At 51.8% G+C, this 22447-nt stretch overlaps 1 protein-coding gene across 3 annotated transcripts in view; it reads right to left on the minus strand.

Moving 5' to 3' along the window:
• Nucleotides 1-22447, minus strand: part of LOC119970141 (SWI/SNF-related matrix-associated actin-dependent regulator of chromatin subfamily E member 1-related-like) — a 90863-nt gene that overhangs the window by 30300 nt on the left and 38116 nt on the right. For 2 of the 3 annotated variants that reach the window (XM_038804226.1, XM_038804225.1), the window contains exons 2-4: nucleotides 12141-12220; nucleotides 9162-9285; nucleotides 5559-5768 (exon numbers count right to left, since the gene is read on the minus strand). In XM_038804226.1, the coding sequence (XP_038660154.1) occupies nucleotides 5559-5768; nucleotides 9162-9285; nucleotides 12141-12163 (357 nt within the window). In that variant the 5' untranslated portion in view covers nucleotides 12164-12220. The remainder of the gene's footprint in view (nucleotides 1-5558; nucleotides 5769-9161; nucleotides 9286-12140; nucleotides 12221-22447) is intronic. The other variant, XM_038804227.1, reaches the window with a different exon arrangement.

The following is a 22447-nucleotide window of genomic DNA, read 5'->3' on the forward strand; positions in this document are numbered from 1 at the left end:
GGGGGGAGGGGGGGGGGGGGGACTTTAACATGGTGCTTGACCCGGCTTTGGATCGGTCGTGTCCCAGAACGGGGAAACTCCCAGCAATGGCAAGGGAGCTGAAAGGGTTTATGGAGCAAATGGGGGCAGTGGACCCCTGGAGAGCCAGGCAGCCGACAGGAAGGGGCTACTCGTCTTACTCGCACGTCCATAAAGTATATTCTAGGATACATTTCTTCATACTAAACAGGGATTGTATAGGGGAGGTAAAGAACATGGAATATTGGGCAATTACTATCTCAGACCATGCCCCGCACTGGGTACACCTGCAGATCGGGGGAGCGAGCTATCAACGCCCGCAATGGAGGCTAGACGTGGGACTGCTGTCGGAGGGGGGGGATCTGTGAGAGGCTTCGGAGGTGTATACAAAATTACCTGCAGGTGAATGACACGGGGGAGGTCTCAGCGGCGACCCTGTGGGAGGCGCTAAAGGCAGTAGTGCGGGGGGAGCTGATTTCAATTGGGGCCCACAGAGCCAAGGCAGACAGGGCAGAGATGGACAGATTGGTCAGGGAAATGGGTCGGATAGATGAAGAGCACGTGGAGTCCCCGGGGGAGGTTTTACTCAGGGAGAGGCAGAGACTACAGGCGGAACGGGGGGCACTATCCACGAGTAGGGCCGTGGAACAGCTTAGGAAGGCGAGGGGCGTGGTGTATGAGCATGGGGAAAAGGCTAGCAGACTGTTAGCGCAGCAACTCAGGAGGAGGGAGGCGGCCAGGGAAATAGGTAGAGTGATGGATGGGGAGGGGCGCAAAGTGGAGGACCCGGCAGGATTGAATAGGGTATTCCGGGATTTCTATCGCAAGCTGTATACTTCGGAGCCGCCGGAAGAACCAGAGGAGTTGAAAAGGTTTCTGGATGGGTTAACATTCCCAACAGTAGGTGGGGGGGCGAGTGGATGAGCTGGGGGCCCCGATTAGAGTGGAGGAGGTATTGGGGGGCCTAAAGGCCATGCAGTTGGGGAAAGCGCCGGGGCCGGATGGATACCCAGTAGAGTTCTATAGGAAGTTTTCTGAGCTGGTGGGCCCGGTCTTGGCGAGGGTTTTCAATGAGGCAAGGGACAGAGGGACCCTGCCGCCAACAATGTCGCAAGCCACTATATCACTGATATTGAAGCGGGGTAAAGACCCGGAGGTGTGCGGGTCCTACAGGCCAATCTCCCTGATTAATGTTGACGCCAAGCTCCTGGCAAAGGTACTGGCGGTTAGAATGGAGGACTGCGTACCGGAGGTGATTGGGGAGGATCAAACTGGGTTCGTGAAAGGTAGGCAGCTGGCGGCCAACCTGAGAAGATTACTTAATGTGATAATGATGCCCCCGGCGGGCAGGGAGGTGGAGGTAGTGGTGGCGATGGACGCCGAGAAGGCCTTTGACCGGGTGGAGGGGGACTATCTATGGGAGGTGCTCGGACGGTTTAGGTTCGGGGAGGGGCTGGTGGAATGGTTCAAATTATTATATCAGGCTCCGAGGGCCAGCGTCAGGACTAACAGAGAAGTGTCGGAGTACTTTAGGCTGTACCGAGGGACCAGACAGGACTGCCCGCTCTCCCCGCTGCTGTTTGTGCTGGCCATAGAGCCGCTGGCGATTGCGCTGAGAGCCGCAGAGGGATGGAAGGGGATGGTGAGGGACGGGGTAGAACATAGGGTCTCTCTTTACGCAGACGACCTGCTCCTGTACGTGTCGGACCCAGTGGCCGGGATGGGAAGTATACTGGGAATGTTGAGGAAGTTCGGCCAGTTTTCAGGATACAAATTAAATATGGCCAAAAGTGAAATGTTTGTGGTACAGGCAAGGGGCCAGGAGAACAGATTGAGAGGGCTACCGTTTCGGCTGGTCGAGGAAAATTTCCGGTATTTGGGAATCCAGGTGGCACGAGACTGGGGCAGGCTGCACAAGTTAAATTTGGCCTGGGTGGTGGAGCAAATGAAGGGAGAGTTTCGGAGATGGGATGCACTCCCGCTGTCGCTGGCAGGGAGGGTGCAGACTGTAAAGATGACAATCCTCCCTAGATTTCTGTTTGTTTTTCAGTGCCTCCCGATCTTTGTCCCACAGTCCTTCTTCAAAAGAGTTAACAAGATGATCATGAGCTTTGTCTGGGCGGGGAAATCCCCGCGGGTGAAGAAGGCGATGCTGGAGAGGAACCGCAGCGAGGGAGGGCTGGCTTTGCCGAGTCTGATTAATTATTACTGGGCGGCCAACATTGCTATGATAAGGAAGTGGATGGTGGGTACGGGGTCTATCTGGGAGCGGGTGGAGGCGGCTTCGTGCAAGGGCTCCAGCTTGGCAGCCCTGGTCACGGCTCCTCTACCGCTGCCGCCGGCCAGGTACTCCACCAGCCCGGTAGTGCTGGCGACCCTGCGGATATGGGACCAGTGGAGGAGGCATGTAGGGGAGACGGGGGCGTCGGTTTGGGCGTCAATCTGCAACAACCATTGGTTTGCTCCCAGGAGTATGGATGGGGGGTTTCGAGTCTGGCGGCGGGCGGGGGTGGGAAGGGTGGGCGATATGTTCCTGGAAGGGAGCTTCGCGAGTTTGAGGAGCTTGGAGGAGAAATTTGGTTTAGTAAGGGGAAATGATTTTAGGTACCTACAGTTGTGGGACTTTGTTCGTAGACAGGTCCCATCTTTCCCATGCCTCCCGCCAATGGGGATCCAAGACAGAATAGTCTCTGGGGGGGGGGGGGGGGGGGGGGGGGGGAAGAAGGGGAGGGTAGAGTCGCTGATATTTATAAGGTGCTCATGAGGGAGGAAGGGTCCCAAACGGAGGAACTGAAACTTAAATGGGAGGAGGAGCTAGGCGGGGAAATGGAGGACGGGCTGTGGGCAGAGGCCCTGAGTAGGGTAAATTCGACCGCGACATGTGCCAGGCTCGGGCTGATCCAATTTAAGGTCGTTCACCGGGCCCACATGACGGTGGCTCGGATGAGCAAATTCTTTGGGATAGAAGACAAATGCGCTAGGTGCGCGGGAGGACCAGCGAACCACGTTCACATGTTTTGGGCATGCCCCAAGCTTAGGGGGTTCTGAGAGGGATTTGCGGGCGTCATGTCCCGGGTGTTAAAAACAAGGGTGGCGATGGGTCCAGGGGTGGCAATTTTTGGGGTTTCGGAAGACCCGGGAGTCTAGGGGGAGGAATAGGCCGATGTTTTGGCCTTTGCTTCCCTGATAGCCCGGCGACCAATACTATTGGCGTGGAGGGACTCAAAGCCCCCGAAAACTGAGTTGTGGCTTGCGGACATGTCGAGTTTCCTGGGTATGGAAAAAAATTAAGTTCGCCTTGAGGGGATCTGCACAAGGGTTCGCCCCGAGGTGGCAACCATTTATTGACTTCTTTGCGGGAGACTGAGCATCAGCAGGGGGTGGGGGGCGGGGTAGAGTAGAGTAGGAGGGATAAAATGTCGGGTAGTACCGGTGGGAGAGGAGCGGGCTTGTGCAGTATGTTACGATTGAAGTATTGCATGTACGTGGATGTTTGCACATTTTTGCCTTTTTTGCTTTCTTTCTGTTGATGTCTCTACCTGTTTACAAAGCCAAAAACTACCTCAATAAAACTGGATCTTAAAAAAAAAGTAGGTTGGTGACGACGCGAACAGATCTTTATTTTTCTCCTTGGTTCATTCATCATTGACCAGTCTGGCAGATATGTCCTTCAGGCTTCAGCTCGCTCAGTCAGTCGCTCCTTGTGATCGACATCGACGTCCCCAAACCAATGTACATTCTGTACTCCTGCAATGCTCAGTGCGTTCTCAAAGTGGTGTTTAAAATGGAGGAATACATCAGCTGAGGGAGAAAGTACATCTTCTTTTCCAAGTATAAACAGCTGCCAATCTGCCTCTTGGAGTCCAGACACAATGGTGACAACTCCCAGCGCCACTTACTCCCAACTATGCCGCCATGTCGTGCATACTATGGGACAGTGACAGAGGGGTCTGAAAATTGGCTGAAAGGTATGAGTCAGTGAGTATGATTACATCAGGTTGATTCTTCACTAGTGTGTGGGACAGCTCTCCCAGTTTTGGCGCAAATCAGTGGCATGGCTAATGGGCTGGCTGCAGCTTTATCATGACTGCTGCCTGTGTTGATAACTCGTGGCCAATTCAAGTTTTATTCTTATTAGACTGCACAGCGGTCTGATCCAACGGAGTGGCTTGCTCGACCATTTGGGAGGGCAGTTAAAGACACAACCACGTGGGCCTGAGAGGGGTAATAAGTTAAATTTCTTTGTCTCAAGAAACTTAGCAAACCAGGCTAATCTTTACAAGTATTGGGAAGTTCCATGATCACCCTCACTGACACGAGCCTCGTATTAAACATTTATTAAATTAGCTGAATTTAAATTGCCCAGCTGCTACGACAGGATTTGATGGTACATCTCTGGGACACTAGTCTAGGCCTCTGGATGTATGAGCCTGGTAGTAAAACCACTATGCTACTGCCTTGTTTATCCACCCAACACAACAGATCCAAACTGCTCGAGATTTATGCAACAGTTCAAGCAGAAAATTCACCACTATCTTCTCGGTCAGCTCTCGCCAACAATATGGAAATCCTGCACTTTTTTTTAAAAACTAAGTTTTAGTTCAACAACCATGATGAGAAACCTCTCTGACATTAAGACAAAGGGATTTTAAAAATTAACCAAAAGTTGCAAATTCAACAGAACTCACAACCCCCCAAAAAACTGCTTTGAATCTACTTCCCTTCAGCAGTCAAAGAAAATCCAGTTCACATTACTTCCTATCCCTTAGCTAATTACATATGCAAGTGACCACCATTATTTAGTAGCATGCGATTTGAATTTCCAAATGAGTCTGACGGCGCCTATGTGACGTCAGCCGCGTATGTGCAGGTTGGCCGGCTCCAACCCGTGCATGCGCGGCTGACGTCACGACGGCTGATGGCTCAAACCCACGCATGCGTGGTGGCCGTCTTCCCCTCCGCTGCCCCGCAAGACGTGGCGGCTTGATCTTGCGGGGCAGCGGAGGGGAAAGAGTATGTCGCTTTGCGACGCCGGCCCGACGATCGGTGGGCACCGATCGCGGGCCAGTCCACTCCCGAGCACGGCCGTGGTGCTCACTCCCCTCTCCGCCCTCCACTAGCTTTAAACGGACCTTTGGCACCCATGTTCACGACGGCAGCGATCAGGTGTGGTTGCCGCCGCCGTGAAACGGTCGCGAACGGCAGGCCACTCAGCCCATCCGGGTCTGAGAATCGCCGGTCGCCGTGAAAAACGGCGAGCGCCCATTCTTCTGAGCGGGGGAATGGGAGAATCGCGAGAGGCGCCAGGGTGGCGTGAAATTAGTCGCCCGGCACTCCTGCGATTCTCCCACCCGGCGTGGGGAGCGGAGAATCGTGCCCCCTATGTACAGCATCAACTACACTACCTGCATCAGCCCTCTCTGTTATTTCTTCAAATAACTCACCCAGGTTAGTCAGACACCAATTGCCTTTAGCAAATCCATGCCAATTGGCACTCATTAATTGTGCCGTAATTGGATAGTACATTAAATGCCACAAACCTGTTTATCTTCAGGTGGAAGTTTGCTCCATTCACTGCCCAAAGTCTTGGTGATTTCTGGAAAAGGCAAATCTGGTTGCTGTGCCCGTAACTGTTCACGCCGTTCATTCAAGAATCGCATGTAGCCGGTCAGTGGAGCTTTGGGGCCATTGGGTATATTCTTTTTGCGTTTTTTGCCTTTTGGCCAACCTCTCTTCTTGGTCACACGCTGCTGACAAGAATGAAAAAACGTTTGAACTGCCAGCGGAAAGAGTGCTGTGAAATGTTTGCTTGTTGAGTGTTTTATTTGAAATTGCATTTCCTACAAGTAACAGTTAAGAGTTTTCAGTACAAGATGTCAGATGTAGACATTAATTGATTTGTCAAACATGCACTTGCAAGTTTCGTTTTGATAAAAGTATAGCACCTGAACCAATGGCATTGATTACAAACATATGTACAACAAATTTGATTAGGTTTATATCTGTGCCAAGGGAACAAGTACACATTTAATGCTATCTCAGCTAAATGTTCAAAGAAACATAAAAATCGGACCTACTTTTTAAAAAATCAAATGATAAAAATATGTGCTCGTGTATTTTTTGCATTCAGTGACAGTATCTAGCCTTCAAAAGGTTATGGTTGGCAATATACCAGTGAAACTCAATATACTCTGTCCCGATAAGCATTTTTAGCTCAATTTTCTGAGCACCCGAGGAACAAAAACTATATTTTCCATCCAGATGGTCTATCCGAGTGAACCTGACAACTTCGTGCTGACCAGATTCATTCCATCAGCCTATCAGAAGTAAATTAAGTTGACGGTTTTTCATGGAAATTCAATGCTCAAGATACAGAATAATACATTTATTTTAAATTTTCATTCCCACTTAAATGAAAACCCCAACTAATAGCGTAATGAACTACATTTGGGCCATTAGCATTGCCAGATGAAACAAGAGCCAAGGTTTTGACTCTACGGAGTATACCTCAAGAGGAAAATCCAGCGGGATGGTTGTTATGGATCAATGTGTCGACAACACACACAAACACGCCACTTTCATGACTCAACGGGGTCTGCGCCACTGCACTTGTTCACTGGAGCTTAAAATTAGCCAACCACTTAACCAAAACAATTACCCCTGATGAGATGGATGGGTAAAAGGATAGATGTGTAAAAGGTGTATACATCAGTCAAAGAACAAACATGATACCAAAGTCAGCCAGGGAGAATTTATAGATGGTTGTTCAAGCATGGAATGCTTTCTCATGGGGAATAGTTGAGGCGGAGGTTGGCAAATCTTTTAAGGGGATTGCAGATAAACATTTGTAGCAGAGAAAGACTGACATGGAGAAAACAGATCGGTGAGATTACGTTTCGACAGTCACACTGCGTCAAATAGTTCTCTTTTGTGCTGTAAACCTCCACAGTTGACACCTATTTTTCTCATTAACCATGCATCTCCTGAGGAATATACTGAAGTGCTGTAAATGCAGAAAGGTGCAGGGTCCGACACATCAACCATAAGACCAATCTGCCAAAGGCCATCAACTTCGGCTATCACATCCAATTTTAAAAGTGTGAGGACTGTTCCATGCTGCAATATTGCTTCAGATATCAATCGGACTCCAATTAACAGACAGCCGTGAAAGAACAAGGGACTGATCCCTAGTCCACACGAGAGACTTAACTGTTCGTTCACTTATTATTTGATGTTTAGTCACCAATGTATCTTAAATCGCTTCACCATCAGAATGGTCAAGACTACTTAGTTGGTCTGAACAAGAAACATGACTCTTAAGAATCATCAGATCCACGTAATGAAAATGACAACCTAATTCTGACCCATGTGGCTCACATTAAAATGGAGACACCTGTTTTTTTTTTAAATTCAATTACCGTGATGTCGGCGTTGCTGGTTAGGCCAGCAATTATTACCCATCCCTAGTTCCCCTTTATAAAAGTGGTGGTGTGTTGCCTTCTTGAACCGCTGCAGTCCTTCAGGCGTAGTTACACCCACTGTGCTGTTCGGGAGTTCCAGGATTTTGTCCCAGCGACAGTGAAGGAAGGGTGATATAATTCCAAGTCAGGATGGTGAATGACTTGGAGGGGAATCTCAAAGTGGTGGGGTTCCCAGGTATCTGCTGTCCTTGTCCTTCTAGATGGCAGAGGTCGTGGGTTTGGAAGGTGCTGTCTAAGGAACCTTGGTGAGTTATTGCAGTGGCCTAAATTAAACTGTAAAATAACCATTGATTAAAATAAACTGCAACAGTGTTCATTTGGTCTCAGAGCAGGAACAACACATAACTATGGAAAAATATCAACTCCTATTTTATCTACTGTTTGGAGTTGTATGATGCTTTACAAAATAAATCCTACACACTGGCCTGCTGGGATGGCATCCTCGCTTTATGAGGTTAAATCCATCAGTTGAGCTAACCCATTTGTTTGGGGTGAGAGTGGAAGCACTATCACTGCCCATGACCCTACGTTCAAGGAGTTAAAGAAAACACTCAGACTCACTTTTCAGGAATTATTGTTGGAAATGCAAATGTGCGAAACAGAACAAGGAGCAAAACACAAGTTTAAATTTATATAGAACCTTTAACACAATGAACCATCACAAGGTGGTTCACAGGTGCATTATAAAACAAAGCATGATACTGAGCTACAAAGGGAGATATTAGGCCAGATATGCAAAAGCTCGGGGAAAGAATTCCAGAGCTTGAGGTCAGGCTGATTCCTGGGAAGGCGGGACTGCCATTTTTAATCTTAATAATTTTTTTTCCAAATAAGGGGAAATTTAGTGTGGCCAATCCACCCACCCTGCACATCTTGGGTTGTGGGGGAAGAGACACACGCAGACAGAGGGAGACTGCGCAAACTCCACACGGACAGTGACCCGGGGCTGTCCCTCGATGCAGTGAAGCAACAGTGCTAACCATTGCGCCACCGTGTCGCCCTGGTTGGACGATCATATGAGGAGAGACTAAGTCGGTTAAGATTATATTCTTTGGAGATGAGAAGAGTGAGAGGGGATCTCATAGAAATTTATAAAATTCGAGAAGGATTAGACAGGGTAGATTCAGAACGACCGCTCCCGATGGTGGGGGAGTCCAGAACTAGGGGTCATAATTTGACGATAAGAGATAAACCTTTTAGGACTGAGGTGAGGAGAAATTTCTTAACCCAGTGAGTGGTGAATCCGTGGAGTTCATTACCACAGAAAGCAGTTGAGGCCAAAACTTTGTGTAATTTCAAGATGGAATTAGACTTAGCTCTTGGGGCTAAAAAGGATCAAGGGATATGGGGGGGGACGGCGGGATCAGGTATTGAGCTTGATGATCAACCATGATCACAATGAATGGCAGAGCAGGCTCGAAGGGCCAAATGGCCTCCACCTACTTCTATTTTCTATGTTAGCTCATCTCAGCATCAAATGTGACAAAGGTGTTCGACAGACTGACTTAATGTCAGACCTGCTTCCAAGGAGAGGGATGGAGTCTTCTCCTGAGGGAATGGAATTTGGAGGTGGATTTGGAGATGGGGGACCAAAAACAAGCAAAGTAAAATTTGTACCAAAATAGCTTTAGATACACACATCCTTCAGTTAGCACCACTTGCCTCCTCATTTTTCTTTTCACCTCGCTTTTCATTTTTCTGTGATCCATTGTAGGTATTGTGGCCTTTGGATGGCTCATTTCCATCCTGCTTCACTCCATGTGGTGATCCTGGAGTAGTTGCGCATCTGAAAAACCAATCCAAGAGAACTATTATGCTTTCAAATTCACGGAGGATGTTTAAAAAAAAAAAAAGAAGATACAAATGTCACCTTAAAAGAATGTCGCACTGACAAACCAAAATCGTTCTACTTCATAACAGTCCGCTTTTGATTCTGGAGGCCACAAGCTGAAGTGTGATCAGTCCTTTCATGTCATTATACAGGAGGCTGCTCGCCTTTTATCAAACTTAATGATGAAAACAAACAAAACACATTTTATGCATCATTTAGCAATTAGAAAAGTGACCATTTGCCTCAAAAGTGACTGATCAAGCGTACAGATCGATACAGAGGTGGCACCAAGAAACACATCTTGAGGTCCCATGCCTCAATGCAACAGTTGGTAGTAAAATCCCTCGCAACGCAACTGTTATCAATTTTACCAATTTCCAAAATAATGTTCCTTGGAAAATCTTTCCGGAAAAGTAAACAGGTCATTCTATGACTTTGAGAGTGACCATTCGCAGTGTGCGCTAAACAGCTGGCTTGTAAAGCAGAACAAGTCCAGCAGCGCGGTTCAATTCCCATACCAGCCTCCCCGAACAGGCGCCAGAATGCAGCGACTATGGGCTTTTCACAGTAACTTCATTTGAAGCCTACTTGTGACAATAAGCGATTTTCATTCATTTTTTTCATTTCATTCCTGGGCTGATGGATATCCACCCACACATATACAGCCAGATCCCATTACCAAGAAATAATTGCACCTGAGCGATGGATTATCTAGCCAGAAATTCTCTTGCCTCTTTTCTCAGCAAACACCGTAATATTTTAAAATTGAAATATGCCACTCCTTTCATGATTTAATGTAGAATTATGGCAGAATATAATTAAGCACTCCAGGACAACTATGTCATAGAATAGAATCTCTACAGTACAGGAGGCCATTCAGCCAGAGCACCAACCCGCTGAAAGAGCACCCTACCTAGGCCCAGGCGCCCCCCCGCCCCCCGCCCCCCAAACCCTTTGAGACACTAAGGGGCAATTTAACATGGTCGATCCACCAAATCGGAGCACCCAGAGAAAACCCACACAGACACGGGGAGAACGTACAAACTCTACATATAGTGACCCAAGGCCGGAATTGTCACTAAAAAAACAACTGCATGACCGCACTGCAGAATCTGTGAAATGGGAGACCAAAACAATCAACCATTACTAATAATAACAGAAACTTGCATTTACATAGCGTTTTTAAGGTAATTAAACCTCCCAAGGTTCTACACAGGATCATTATCGAACAAAATTTGACACAAAATCACACAAGGCATTAGTTGGCTAGATGACCAGAGCTTGGTCAAAAAATAGGTTTTGAGGAGGCTCTTTGAAGAACAGAGAGGCTCAGAGGCGGAGGGGCTCAGAGGCGGAGGGGCTCAGAGGCAGAGGGGCTCAGAGCTTAAAGCTGAGGTACCTAAAGCCATGGTCACCAATGGTGGAGAGATTACAAATCAGGGATGTGCAAGAGGCCAGAACTGAGAGCGCAGAGATTGGATTGGATTGGATTTGTCTATTGTCACGTGTACAGAGGTACAGTGAAAAGTATTTTTCTGCAAGCAGCTCAACAGATCATTCAGTACATGGAAGAAAAGGGAATTAAACAAAATTCAAGAAAATACATGAGAATACATAATAGGGCAATACAAGATATACAATGTAACTACATAAGCATTGGCATCGGTTGAAGCATACAGGGTGTAGCGTTAATGAGGTAAGTCAATAAGAGGGTCATTTAGGAGTCTGGTGACAGTGGGGAAGAAGCTGTTTTTGAGTCTGTTCGTGCGTGTTCTCAGACTTCTGAATCTCCTGCCCGATGGAAGAAGTTGGAAAAGTGAGTAAGCCGGGTGGGAGGGATCCTTGATTATGCTGCCCGCTTTCCCCAGGCAGTGGGAGGTGTAGATGGAATCAATGGTTGGGAGGCAGGTTCGTGTGATGGACTGGGCGGTATTCACGACTCTGAAGTTCCTTGGGGTCCTGGGCCGAGCAGTTGCCATACCAGGCTGTGATGCATCCTGTTAGGATGCTCTCTATAGTGCATCTGTAAAAGTTGGTCAGGGTTAATGTGGACATGCCGAATTTCCTTAGTTTCCTGAGGAAGTATAGGCGCTGTTGTGCTTTCTTGGTGATAGCGTCGACGTGAGTGGACCAGGATAGATTTTTGGTGATGTGCACAGACTTAAGACGAGGTTGCATGGCTCAAGAAAATTACAAAGATCGGGAGGAGCGAGACAAAATTAAGATTTTAAAATTGGAGTGTTGCTTAATTGGTAGTCAATGTAGGTCAGCCCGGAGGAGATTGGTGAATGGGATTTAGTGCATGTAAGGAAACAGGCAGCAGAGTTCTGAATGGCCTCAAGTTTGAACATGGAATGCTGCCCAAGAGTGCATTGAAATCGTAAAGTCTGGAGGTAAATGGATGAGGATTTCAGCCGCAGATAAGCTGGACAATAAGCCGTAATGTGGCAACTAGGGGCTTTTCACAGTAACTTCATTGAAGCCTACTTGTGACAATAAGCGATTTTCATTTCATTTTCAGACAAGGACGGAGTCGAGGGCCTTAGTGATGGTCTGGAAATGTAGTAGGAAGCTCAACTAGAGAACAAACATAACACCCAGTATGCGAACAGAATGGTTCAGCTTCAAACAATTGCCGGGAATGGGGACGAGATGGCGGCAAGGGAACGGACTTTCTGATCGCAAACGAAAATAAGTGCTTCCACCCTCCCAACATTAAGTGATAGGAAGATGATTAACAAAACTAAGGTTTTCACGCATAATAACATTTGCAATTGCCCTGATGTTTCCAAGATAAATATTGAACATACCCGGAGTCTGGTGCGCAGTCCATCACTGGTACACACACCCGATTGAACAGGATCCAGAAAAGCTGGGTTTACAGTACTGTCTGGAAGGAGAATTTAAAAACAAGTTGTATTATTACCTGAAGGTTAAAACGGTTTCACCTTTCTCGGTTAAAGTACAATAAAGTCAAATGTTTGAGTCTGAATACCATTAGGTTTGTGGGACTCTTCTCAAGCAGGTGCAAAGTTATACAAGTGGATTCCCCCAGGTCTTAAAGGGTGCCCAAGGTACTCATTTAACATATGGCTGAATATCTTATCACGTAACATTTGATTGGTAAATCGTGATACACTCCTCTGGATAATTCTAGTGTGACATTAACCATAAAAAACATTTGCACACCAATTTTACGGGAAATGGTTTGCATTTGTGGACAGCTCCCTTTCAATTTTCCTTTCCTTCTTGTTGAATGGGGCAGTTCCTTTAAGGCTGCTGCACATTCGCACATATGGGCACCTTAAAAAGGGGTCACATCTTATGCGCGGCCAGTTTATTCCTTAGATGCTAAGTTTTGGACTGTTGCGGGGCCACGCATTTCCACAGCTTGGAGGGAACAGGAAATGAATTTGATTTCAGAGTAACTTGTATTATTCTACCTTTATTATCAGGTTGTTTTGTGAAATTCCTCCAAAAGTAAGAGAAGGAGAATTGCTGCACCGGATTGTTACCAACAACAGAATTAACGATTGCCGATCCACAGACAATTCATCAACAAGAACACACCTTGCAATAGCAGAGAGATTCTTTCCTACATGGCTCTCCTGTATGCTCAGGTGCAGTGTGGGTTTCCACACAAGGGGATTAATTTGTGCATCATTCTCAAGACAAACACGCTCAACCGTACGTTCCAAATCCTCGACCTGCACTGCCTTGAAGGACAAGTGCAGCAGGTGCTTGAGAAGTTCCCCAAGTACCACAGCACCCTTGAAAAAATATTGACATTCGTTCATTGTCACTGGGTCAAAATTCTAGAACTCCCTGACTAACAGCAGCGTGGGTGCGCCTACACCTTCTCAGGAGCAATTCAGAGTGGGCAATAAATGTCAACATTACCAGCGATGCCCACATCAGATGAATAAATTAAAACGGTCGTTAACCCCACTCTGGCTGAAGAATCCAAGCTCCATGAACTGCTCAATCACCAAGATGCAGAAAGTAAGGCAAGGAAATGCAGGAAAAACTTTACTAAAAGCCTTTCTAACCTACAACATCTAGCGAACAAATTAGAAGTAAGTTATATGGCCCATCGAGCCTGCTCCACCATTCAATTTGGTGTGGATGATTTTGGATTTTAATTCCATTTTTCCTGTCCGTTCCCATATCATTTCATTCCTGAGAGATCAAAAATCTGTCTATCCACCCTTAAACGCATTCAACAATGGAGCATCTACAACCCTATGGGGTCGAGAATTCCAAAGATTCACAATCCTTTGAGTGAAGTAATTTTTCCTCATCTCAGTCCTATCCTTATCCAGACCGTGCTCCCACCCTGCGTTTTAGACTGCCCAACTGGTGGAAACAACCTCTCAGCATCCACCCTTCAGAATCTTGTAGGTTTCAATGAGGTCGCCACTCATTCTTCTAAACCCGGGAATATAAGCTCAAATTGCTGAGCCCTATTTCATCATAAGACCACCCCCTCATCCCAGGTAGCAATCCAGCAAACCACTGTTGTACTGCCTCCACTGAAAGTACGTGAATTTGGTTTTTCGTCCCTACCAAAATGATGTTATTCTAAATAAAAAGAGATAATGCTGAAAAAAAATCAACAAGTGTGGCAGGATAGAACCATAGAGAGATTACAGCACAGAAGGAGGCCATTCGGCCCATCGAGTCCATGCCAGCCGGAGGGCATCCAGGTTCCCTTTCTAATCCCGCCTTCCTGAACCCGGTCCATATTCCAGTAGCTTAGAGCACTTAAGGTGTATATCCAGGTACCTTTTTAAAAAGAGTTTAGGGTCTTTGCCTTCATCACCAACTCAGGCAGTGAATTCTAGAATCCCACTACCCTCTACGTAAAGATGATTTTCTTCATGTGGCATCTGCGCCTTCAGCCACTTATCTTGAATCCATATCTCCTGGTTCTAGAATTCTCCACCAAGGGAAACAATTTTATACTGTCCAACCTATCTCTTCCCCTCATAATTTTGTACACCTCAATTAAATCACCCCTCAGCCTTTTTTGTTCCAAGCATCTGTGGATCGAGTAACAGAGTTAATGTTTCGAGTCCGTGCGACTCTTCTTCAGAGCTCCATAGTTCATACGGGCTCGAAACATGAACTCTTCTTTGTCTCGCCACAGATGTTGGCAGACCTGCTGAGGTTTTCCAGCATTTTCTGTTTCTATTTCAGATTTACAGTATTATGCTTTTATTTTCAAGTAGCTTTAATCTATTTTTACTTTGTATGCACTGGGACTTAAGTTTGTAATGAAATATGGCCACTCAAATATGGCATTCTTAAAAAAAAAAACAATTTATTTGGTTGGTTGGTTTTGATGTCCATTAATTAAAGCTTTACCCAGCGTTATAATAAATTCCCTGCATTTTAATTGCACCTTTTTCAACCCTAGGATATCCCCCAAAGCACTTCACAGGTTATTATTAGCTTTTGAGTGTAGCCACTGTTGTAAGGTAGGAAATGCAGCAACCAATTTGTCCTCAGCAAACTCTCCTAAATAGCATTGTGATAAATGTCCAAATCATCTCGTCAGAAGAAATGATATTTGACTGCTTTGCACAGTCAGCACTTTGAGCCTATCAGTGTGTTTAAACAGTGGTGGTGTAAGCCTAGTGGGCATAATTGAGGTGCAGCACTTCAAAATGTGTTGCCTATAGAGATGACACTTGATAGATATATTGACAACACATTAATATAAAGCAAAATACACAAATATACAGAAGAGTTAAAAAAAAAAAACTTTAAATATACTAAATGTGCATGTACTAATGGACCCTAAATCATCTCTTTGGCTCATAACTTCCTGGCACTCCGCATTAGGTTTGGAGGGGGGAGGGGGGTTCCCAGTAAGAGTTTATGCAGCAAATTGACCAGAGCGCTTTTCTTTTCTTTGATCATTTCTCGCTAATGGGTATGATTGCACACTTAAGAAACCCCGTGTTAGGTTATGGGTTCTGTGGGGCCTTGCATAGATGAGCCTGATCCTAGAGCCACATATTCAACCCCACACTTGGTAGGTGTTTCTGCGAGATGGGATCGGTCCTTGCCCTCTAGATCGCTGGTTGTCTTCCTCAGGCTCCTTTTCTGGGCCTCTCTCTTGCCATCAAGTGTTCTTGAGGAATTGCGTCACCTCAAACAAAAGGTTCCTCCAAATCGGGCTCTTTTGAGCAAGGGTCACCCAGGCATTGATGTCGATGTTGTATTTCTTGAGTAAGCCTTCAGGGTGTCTTTGATGCACTTCCTTTGTCCCCCTTTTGTTCGGGAGCTTCCATGGCCTTGATGCTGGTGCTCTTGGCTCCTTCAAGGACGATGATGTTAGTACATCTGTCCTCCCATCTGATCCGGAGAATCAATCTCAGATAGAATTGACGGCACATCTCTGGGGCCTTACAGTGGCGCCTGTATGTAGTCTAATTTTGAGCCATATAGAAGAGCTGGGAGGATGGCTGCCTTGTACACGAGCATCTTGATATTATCATGCATGTGATGGTCGTCGAGCACTCTCATCATTTGGTGTCTGAAGGCAGCACTCACGGATTGGATATGATGTTGGATCTCCTCACGAATGTCAGCCTTCAAGGAGAAATGGCTCACCAGGTAGGGGAAGTTTTCTACCTTTGGAAGGGTTTCTCTGTTGATCTTGATGGAGGGAAAGACCTGATCTTGCCCTGGGGTGGATTGGTGAAGGCCTCGAGTATTCTTGGTGTTGAGGCTGAGACCAATTCCTCGGTATGCTTCCGTGAAGGCATGAAGCATAGTTTGGAGATTCTCTTCCAGGAGAGTGGAGATGGCATTGTCATCTGCATGCTCAAGTTTGCTGAGCGATGTCAGTGACATTTTCTTCTTGGATTTCAACCGGTTGAGGTTGAAGAGTTGTCCGTTGATCCTGTAGACGATGTCCCCTCTAACGGGAAGCTTGTTCTTGACAAGGATATTGACGATGAAGATGGAGGAAAGGTTGAGGGTGAAGATGGAGAAAAGGTTAAGAGTGAAGATGGAGAAAAGGTTGAGAGTGAAGATGGAGAAAAGGTCGAGGATGAAGACACACCCCTGCTTGACCCGAATGTTTCTGTCTTATTTCAATCAGTGACATCTTGCTGACATCTTGACGTGGAGCCACGGGAGGATGCTGATGAATTTCTCTGGACAGTTGCTCTTTGGCAGGGTCTGCAATAGCACTTCCTGATTGACTAAGTCAAAAGCCTTGTTCAGATCGATGAAGGCCACGTGGAGTAGTTAATGTTGCATCTGGCATTTCTCAAAGTTGGCGAGCAGTGAAAATCATGTACATTGTATGGTTTGGTTAGAAGCCACATGGGCTTTTCAGAAGGATTTCTTCAGTTAGGAAAAAGGCGGGTAGCGAGGATTTAAGCGATGATCTTCCAGGCAAGAGAGTTGGGAGATTTCTCTAATTCCCACAGTCCGTTTGGTCTCCTTGTTTGAAGATGGTGCCGAGGACGGCATTCCTGAAGTCGGGAGGGATTTCTTCTCTGTCAAAGATTTTGAGGAACAGCTATTGGAGATGACAGGCGATCTCTTCTTCTCCAAGTTTGTAAATCTCCGCTGGGATCCTGTCCACTCTTGCGGCTTTTACATTCTTCACCTGTTTAATGGCAGCTACAACTTCATCCGTGCTTGGTGAGAGTCCAAGATCATCTTTGATGGGGATTCGGGAGATTTCCTCAAACTCGTCCTCACTCGTAAATGTATTATAATTTAGGAATTCTTTGAAGTGTTCTCTCCATCGAAGGCTGATGTTTACTCAGTGTCTCAAAAGGGGTCCTCACCGGTTTGAGGCCCAGGGTGTTGGGTCCATATATTGCCTAAATGACATTGAAGAAGCTTTGGGTGTCGTGCTTGTGGATGGATGGATGGATTTGTTTTTTGTCACGTGTACCGAGATACAGTGAAAAGTATTTTTCTGCGAGCAGCTCAACAGATCATTAAGTACATGGGAAGAAAAGGGAATAAAAGAAAATACATAATAGGGCAACACAAGATATACAGCGTAACTACATAAGCACTGGCACCGGATGAAGCATACAGGGTGTAGTGTTAATGAGGTCAGTCCATAAGAGGGTCATAAGTGTCTGGTGACAGTGGGGAAGAAGCTGTTTTTGAGTCTGTTTGTGCGTGTTCTCAGACTTCTGTATCTCCTGCCCGATGGAAGAAGTTGGAAGAGTGAGTAAGCAGGGTGGGTGGTGGGAGGGATCTTTGATTATGCTGCCCGCTTTCCCCAGGCAGCGGGAGGTGTAGATGGAGTCAATGGATGGGAGGCAGGTTCAAGTGATGGACTGGGCTGGGTTCACGACTCTCTGAGGTTTCTTGCGGTCCTGGGCTGAGCAGTTGCCACACAAGGTTGTGATGCAGCCCGATAGGATGCTTTCTATGGTGCATCTGTTAAAGCTGGTACGGGTTAATGTGGACATGCCGAATTTCCTTAGTTTCCTGACGAAGTATAGGCGCTGTTGTGCTTTCTTAGTGGTAGCGTCGACGTGGGTGGACCAGGACAGATTTTTGGAGCCGTGCACCCCAAGGAATTTGAAACTGCTAACCATCTCCACCTCGGCCCCGTTGACGCTGACAGGGCTGTGTACAGTACTTTGCATCTTGAAGTCAATGACCTGCCCTTTAGTTTTGCTGGCATTGAGGGAGAGATTGTTGTCGCTACACCACTCCACTCGGTTCTCTATCTCCCTCCTGTATTCTGACTCGTCGTTATTCGAGATCCGGCCCACTATGGTTGTATCGTCAGCAAACTTGTAGATGGAGTTGGAACCAAGTTTTGCCACGCAGTCGTGTGTGTACAGGGAGTAGAGTAGAGGGCTAAGTACGCAGCCTTGCGGGGCCCCGGTATTGAGGACCCCCACCCCCGGATCCCCCCTCCCGCACACCCCCCCCGATCCCCCCTCCCGCACTCCCCCGATGCCCCCGATTCCCCCTCCCGCACTCCCCCCCCAATCCCTCCTCCCGCAATCCCGCCGATCCACCCTCCCGCACTAACCCGATACCCCCTCCTGCACTACCCCCCGATCCCCCCTCCCGCACACCCCCCCCCCGATCCCCCCTCCCGCACTCCCCCCCCCGATCTCCCGTCCCGCACTCCCCCGATACCCCCTCCCACACACCCCAACCCGATCCCCCTCCCCCACTCCCCCCGATCCCTCCTCCTGCAATCCCCCCACCCCCCCGATCCCCCCTCACGCACTCCCCCCCGATCTCCCTCCGCACTCCCCCCCGATCCCCCCTCCCGCACTTCCCCCCCAATCCCCTGTCCCACACCCCCGCCCCGCAACACCCCCCGATCCCCCTTCCCGCACTTCCCCCCCCGATCCCCCTTCCCGCACTTCCCCCCCCGATCCCCCTTCCCGCACTCCCCCCCCCCCCCGATACCCCCTCCCGCACTCCCCCCCCCGATCTCCCTCCCCCCGGATCCCCCCCCTCCCGCACTCCCCCCGATCTCCCCTCCCGCACTCCCCCAATCCCTCCTCCCGCACTCCCCCACCCCCCGATCCCCCCTCACGCCCCCCGATCCCTCCTCCCGCACTCCCCCCCACCCCCCGATTCCCCCTCCCGCACTCCCCCGATCACCCCGCCCGTACTTCCCGCCCCAATCGCCCCTCCCGCACTCCGCCCCGATCTCCCCTCCCGCACTCCCACCCGATCCCCCCTCCTGCACTCCCACCCGATCCCCCCTCCCGCACTCCCACCCGATCCCCCCTCCCGCACCCACCCGATCCCCCCTCCCGCACTCCCCCGATCCCTCCTCCCGCACTCCCCCGATCCCTCCTCCCGCACTCCCCCCCCCACCCCCGATCCCCCCCTTACGCACTCCCCCCCGATCCCCCCTCCCGCACTCCCCCCCCCGATCTCCCCTCCTGCACTCCCCCCCGATCTCCCCGATCCCCCCTCCACCCGCCCCCGATCCCCCTCCTCCCGCCCCCCGATCCCTCCTCCCCGCCCATCCCCCCCACCCCCTCCCTCCCCCTCCCATTCCCCCTCCCGCACCACCCCGATCCCCCCTCCCGCACTTCCCGCCCAATCGCCCCTCCTGCACTTCCCGCCCAATCTCCCCCCCGATCTCCCCTCCCGCACTCCCCCCCATCCCCCTCCCCCCCGATCTCCCCTCCTGCACACCGCTCCGATCCCCCCTCCCCCACTCCCCCCCGATCTCCCCCCGATCTCCCCTCCCGCACTCCCCCCCGATCTCCCCTCCCGCACTCCCCCCGATCTCCCCCTCCCCTCCGCACTCCCCCCCGATCTCCCTCCCCGCACTCCCCCCCGTCTCCCCTCCCCACTCCCCCCCCGATCTCCCCTCCCGCACTCCCCCCCCGATCTCCCCTCCCGCACTCCCCCCCCCGATCTCCCCTCCCGCACTCCCCCCGATCTCCCCTCCCGCACTCCCCCCGATCTCCCCTCCCGCACTCCCCCCCGATCTCCCCTCCCGCACTCCCCCCCGATCTCCCCTCCCGCACTCCCCCCGATCTCTCCTCCCGCACTCCCCCCACCCCCGATCCCCCCTCCCGCACTCCCCCCGATCTCCCCTCCCGCACTCCCCCCGATCTCCCCTCCGCACTCCCCCCGATCTCCCCTCCTGCACTCCCCCCGATCTCCCCTCCTGCACTCCCCCCGATCTCCCCTCCTGCACTCCCCCCGATCTCCCCTCCTGCACTCCCCCCGATCTCCCCTCCCGCACTCCCCCCCGATCTCCCCCCCCCGATCTCCCCTCCCGCACTCCCCCCGATCTCTCCTCCCGCACTCCCCCCACCCCCGATCCCCCCTCCCGCACTCCCCCGATCTCCCCTCCTGCACTCCCCCCGATCTCCCCTCCTGCACTCCCCCCGATCTCTCCTCCCGCACTCCCCCCACCCCCGATCCCCCCTCCCGCGCTCCCCCCCCGATCCCTCCTCCCGCACTCCCCCCCCGATCACCCCTCCCGGCTCCCCCCCGATCACCCCTCCGCGCTCCTCCCTCCCCCCGATCACTCCCTCCCGCGCTCCCCCCCCGATCACCCCTCCCGCTCTCCCCCCCCCGATCACCCCTCCCTCTCCGCCCCCGATCACCCCTCCCGCACTCCCCCCCGATCACCCCTCCCGCACTCCCCCCCCCCCGATCACCCCTCCCGCACTCCCCCCCCCCCGTCACCCCTCCCTCACTCCCCCCCCCGATCACTCCCTCCCGCACTCCCCCCCCGATCTCCCCTCCCGATCTCCCCTCCCGCACTCCCCCCCCGATCTCCCCTCCCGCACTCCCCCCCCCGATCTCCCCTCCCGCACTCCCCCCCCCGATCTCCCCTCCCGCACTCCCCCCCCCGATCTCCCCTCCCGCACTCCCCCCCCGATCTCCCCCCCGATCTCCCCTCCCGCACTCCCCCCCCGATCTCCCCTCCCGCACTTCCCCCCCGATCCCCCTCCCGCACTCCCCACAATCACCCCTCCCGCACTCCCCACAATCACCCCTCCCGCACTCCCCACAATCACCCCTCCCGCACTCCCCACAATCACCCCTCCCGCACTCCCCCCCGATCCCCCTCCCCCACTCACCCCCCCGATCCCCCTCCCCCACCCGATCCCCCTCCCCCACCCGATCCCCCTCCCCCACACCACTCGATCCCCCCTCCTGCACTCCCCCTATCCATCTCCCGCACTACCCCATCCCCTCAATCCCACCTCTCGCACTCCCCCATCCCTTCAATCCCCCCCTCCCCCATCCTGTACTCCCCCATTCCCCCGATCCCCCCTCCCGCACTCCCCCTGATCCCCCCTCCCGCACTCCCCCCTGATCCCCCCTCCCGCACTCCCCCCTGATCCCCCCTCCCGCACTCCCCCCTGATCCCCCCCTCCCGCACTCCCCCCTGATCCCCCCTCCCGCACTCCCCCTGATCCCCCCCTCCCGCACTCCCCCCTGTCCCCCCTCCCGCACTCCCCCCTGATCCCCCCTCCCCGCACTCCCCCCTGATCCCCCCCACCCGCACTCCCCCCTGATCCCCCCTCCCGCACTCCCGCGAATCCCCCCCCTCCCGACTCCCCCCTATCCCCCCCTCCCGCACTCCCCCCTGATCCCCCCCTCCCGCACTCCCCCCTGATCCCCCCCTCCCGCACTCCCCCCTGATCCCCCCCTCCCGCACTCCCCCCTGATCCCCCCCTCCCGCACTCCCCCCTGATCCCCCCCTCCCGCACTCCCCCCGATCCCCCCTCCCGCACTCCCCCCGATCCCCCCTCCCCCCGCCTCCCCCCGGATCCCCGCCTCCCCCCGATCCCCCCCTCCCGCACTCCCCCCCGATCCCCCCTCCCCCCGATCCCCCCCTCCCGCACTCACCCCCCCGATCCCCCCCTCCCCCCGATCCCCCCCTCCCGCACTCCCCCCCGATCCCCCCCTCCCGCACTCCCCCCCGATCCCCCCCTCCCGCACTCCCCCCGATCCCTCCTCCCACTCTCCCCCCCGATCCCTCCTCCCACTCTCCCCCCCGATCCCTCCTCCCACTCTCCCCCCCGATCCCTCCTCCCACTCTCCCCCCCGATCCCCCTCCCAATCCCCCTCACCACTCGATCCCCCCTTCCGCACTCCCCCCGATCCCCCCTCCCGCGCATCCCCCCGATAAACCCCTCCCGCGCATCCCCCTGATCTGCCCTCCCCTGCAAACCCCCCGATAACACCCTCCCCGCACCCCCCATCCCCCTCCCGCTCCCCCCCGATCACCCTCCTGCACTCCCTAGATTCCCCCCGATAACCCCTCCCGCGCATCCCCTGATCTGCCCTCCCCTGCAAACCCCCCGATAACACCCTCCCGCACCCCCCATCCCCCTCCCGCTCACCCCCCGATCACCCTCCTGCACTCCCCTAGATTCCCCCCGATAACCCCCTCCCGCACTCCCCCCGATAACCCCCTCCCGCATCCGCCTTTCCCCCTCTCCTGCAACCTCCTCAATCCCCGTTCCTCAACCTCGTAACCTCCCTTTCACACCCACCTCCCACACACCCAGATCCCGATCTCGCGCGCTCCCCAAACCCCTCCTTCCCGACGAGCATCACCCAATCCTTCCACCCCAATCTGAGTTCACCATCCGACTCCCTGATCCACCCACCCACA

This window comes from Scyliorhinus canicula, chromosome 8, assembly GCF_902713615.1.
Source record: "Scyliorhinus canicula chromosome 8, sScyCan1.1, whole genome shotgun sequence".
NCBI lineage: Eukaryota > Metazoa > Chordata > Chondrichthyes > Carcharhiniformes > Scyliorhinidae > Scyliorhinus > Scyliorhinus canicula.